General features: G+C 40.6%; 1 protein-coding gene across 2 annotated transcripts; it reads left to right on the forward strand.

The window, feature by feature from the left end:
* Positions 1–238: 238 nt before the first annotated feature.
* On the forward strand, positions 239–1,471 carry LOC121786536. Of its 2 annotated transcripts, none has more exons than XR_006047212.1 (3): positions 239–377; positions 461–724; positions 803–1,471. XR_006047212.1 is itself a non-coding variant. In XM_042185175.1 (3 exons), the coding sequence occupies exons 1-3, from the start codon at positions 366–368 to the stop codon at positions 929–931; spliced, it is 369 nt and encodes a 122-aa protein (XP_042041109.1). In that variant the 5' UTR covers positions 239–365; the 3' UTR covers positions 932–1,471. The 2 variants fall into 2 exon arrangements, 1 of the variants encoding a protein (XP_042041109.1); XM_042185175.1 differs by having other exon boundaries at positions 497–724.
* Positions 1,472–3,157: the final 1,686 nt, after the last annotated feature.

The raw sequence follows: 3,157 nt of genomic DNA on the forward strand, positions 1-3,157 counted from the left end.
TAGCTATAACACATCTATTTATTTAGCCACATTAAATTATCTATTTCTCCAATGTATTCAATACTCAACTACCAGAGCGGGATTTGCGAGGAGCAAAGTATGCAGAAGTTCACACGCCATTTTAATTGCACACCCACCCTTCAGATTTCATAAATTCCTCCCACCTTCTCCCCCACTTCTTTTTGCTAATCTTGTCATCTGCAGTGTTGTATAAGTGCCTCCTTATGTGACACAATATGCAACCCTCATTCAACCGATATCCATAACTACATCACAGTAAGGTTCACATAGGAGGGGAAGGTTCAAACTCCTTCCCGAACCAAAGACTCCCTTCATTCGTGAAGGTGTTCCACCAAGAACGACACATGGATGAGCTGGTATTATGTATTCTATTTCTATTTAAAAAACTAGCAACATACGAAATTGTTATGCTCATTTTACTTCAACTTATATCTTGTAGCGTCTTCCTCCCTAATTCGTTGGGATTCATGGACAGGACCTACTGTTCGACTGTAGGCTTGTTTGGCCAAATGGAAGACTATATATGGTGCGACTTCTGAGGCTTGCTAACGGCTACTACTTCTCCACCGGATGGCCAGAGTTTATACGTTCTAATGGCATCGTACATGGTGACTACCTTACCTTCACCTTGGTAGATGTTGGAACGTTCAATGTTAAGCGGTATGATATGGGCACCCACTGCCCCCGCAGGGAGACATCGATCGTAAGTTTTTTTGTTCGAATTATTCTATCATGTACCTTGGTCCTGCATGCCTAATAGATACATTCACGTTAATTGTAGTTGTTGAAGACGATGACAAAGAAGGCAGCTACTCCCCCGACATCGATACTTCTGATGATTATGAGCCATCGGAGACGGAATCTGATTCATCTAACAGAGATGAGTACGAGGACGACACCGGTGCACTAAATGTCAACGGCTATCCCACTTTCGTGATATCACTCACCCAGAAAAACATCAATCGCACTCTTGAGATTCCCCATGGCTTTTGCAAATGCCATATCCGAATGGGACCGACTTTAAGCCCCCGTATATTTGTTGGCAGAAGGGGGGACATGGGGGGTTACATTCAACCACAACGCGTCGAAGATATGGGTGAAGCACGGGTGGGCTCGATTCAAACACGATCACAATATGATGGAAGGAGTGCGATGCCATTTCAAGATTGTTGATGTAGACGATGTCTAATTTTATGTGTGGTTTGAACATGCTTAAGAGTGGTGCAAGTATATATGTAGTTTTAGGCAGTAGTAAGCTTTTGAATGAATCTCCTAATGTAAGCATGGGTGCTACGTGGTGTGTGTATTCCTAGTCGATCATGGCAAATTTTCAATTTCCCTTGTAATGCTTGGTCATTGGGTTGGTATGACATGTGTGTAATGTTGCATGACGTTTTGTAAGTGGTTTGTTATGTGCACCAAAATATATATGATATTTGAAATATGTTATTTACTGCCAGAAAATTACTTCTTTTATGTAAAGCTATTTGAACACTTATTAAATCAAAGTTCATAACTCATCAAAATGTCAACATAAAAGTTTGACAACTAATTTCAATTATTATACAAACAAATGCACGAATTGACCCAACACAAAATTGAAGCGGCCCCAAACCTGAATATTATTAATAAGGATATAAAAATTAAGTAACAAAGCATAATGCATGTATCATACAAGAACAATTAATCATTTAATACAAACAATTTATTTAATACAAACCATCTGTCGTTCGTTTAGACAAGTGCACACACATAAAATAAAATGTTTTAACACCTAAACTCAAGCACAATGTTCACCCGTTCATTCTTTCACCCCACATTGCAACCGCTAGATCATCCATCTTCTTCGTCCACAAAGCTGTTGGTGAGACAACATTGATACTAGGCATTCCCATACCCGTCTTCCGATTGACTGCTTACGAATTCCTCATACGGATCTACTTCCATTGGAGTACGAATGAAATTGTGAAGCAGGAAGCAAGAAATAATCAAGCCTGTTTGCACGTCGATAGGATAGAAGCTCGGGCTGCAAAGGATTCCCATCACATCTTAAGCACGGCAAAAGAACGCTCGATCACATTCCTCGCTTTAGTATGCTTCAAATTGAACAGTTCTTTGGGAGTTTGCGGGGTTTGGGTTCCAAGACTCCACTCTTGCAAATGATAGGGAACCCCTTTATATGGTGTGATGAATCCCTCGTTGTTGGCATACGCATTGTCGCAATGCACAAGTGTACAAGGTCAAACATATTACCTAAGTAAAATATCAAACTGAATTACCTTTGGGAACTTTAAGTCCGAGAGGGATGCTTATAGTATCACGTAATATCCTCGAATCACCAGCTGAACCCTCCCATCCCGGCAGTACATACACGAAGCGAAGCCGTCGATCACATACCGCAAGTGTGTTTGTCGTTACATGTCCCTTCCTATTTCGGTACCTTGGTGTGTCAACAATGGGCACCCTCACGTTGATATACGTCCCATCCAAAGCTCCGAGGCATCCCTAAATCATTGTGTATGAGAATAGTATAGGACTCAAGACAGTTTTAACCAACATAAAGAACATGGCACATGACAAATTTGACAGACCTTGAACCACTTCCATCGTGGATCAGTGCATTCATCATCAACCGGATCAGGTTTAACTAAAAACAACTCGTGCAAAGTAAGCACCCCACGGAGCACAATAAACATGTATTTAGACACACTTTGTGAAGAACGCATGAAATCATAACCAACCATCCGTGTCTTTTTGTGTCGTGATAGAATGCATAAAAACATAGCAACTTGTTCTTCAACTGTAACAAATTTCTAGTCTATTAATCCAGCTCGGTCACGCAGAAGTCGACATAATCTACCAAATGTGTTTCTATTCATCTGTAAATTGTCTACGCATGATCGATCAGTTACACGGACAAGCCTGTCTAACTACTTTATATGTTCTGGAATGGACTCAATCAGTTCTTCTCATGTATCTCTACCACCCCGTTTCCTTTTAGGTCCAATCATTGTGATTAGCATGCTTACCAGGAGGAGATTTATCCGATGGTTTCTTAGTATTTCCTCAAGCATAATCAATATTGTGGTCAGTTCCTCACACCTCCGGATATCCTATATGGAGAAGTAATGTCAAT

Source organism: Salvia splendens, chromosome 22 (genome assembly GCF_004379255.2).
Source record: "Salvia splendens isolate huo1 chromosome 22, SspV2, whole genome shotgun sequence".
Classification (NCBI taxonomy): domain Eukaryota; kingdom Viridiplantae; phylum Streptophyta; class Magnoliopsida; order Lamiales; family Lamiaceae; genus Salvia; species Salvia splendens.

Bases quoted from the DNA above. Each gene is read 5' to 3' on its own strand.
- LOC121786536 (XM_042185175.1), top strand. The intron at 725-802 runs GTAAGTTTTTTT...CGTTAATTGTAG, and splicing joins CCCGCAGGGAGACATCGATC to TTGTTGAAGACGATGACAAA.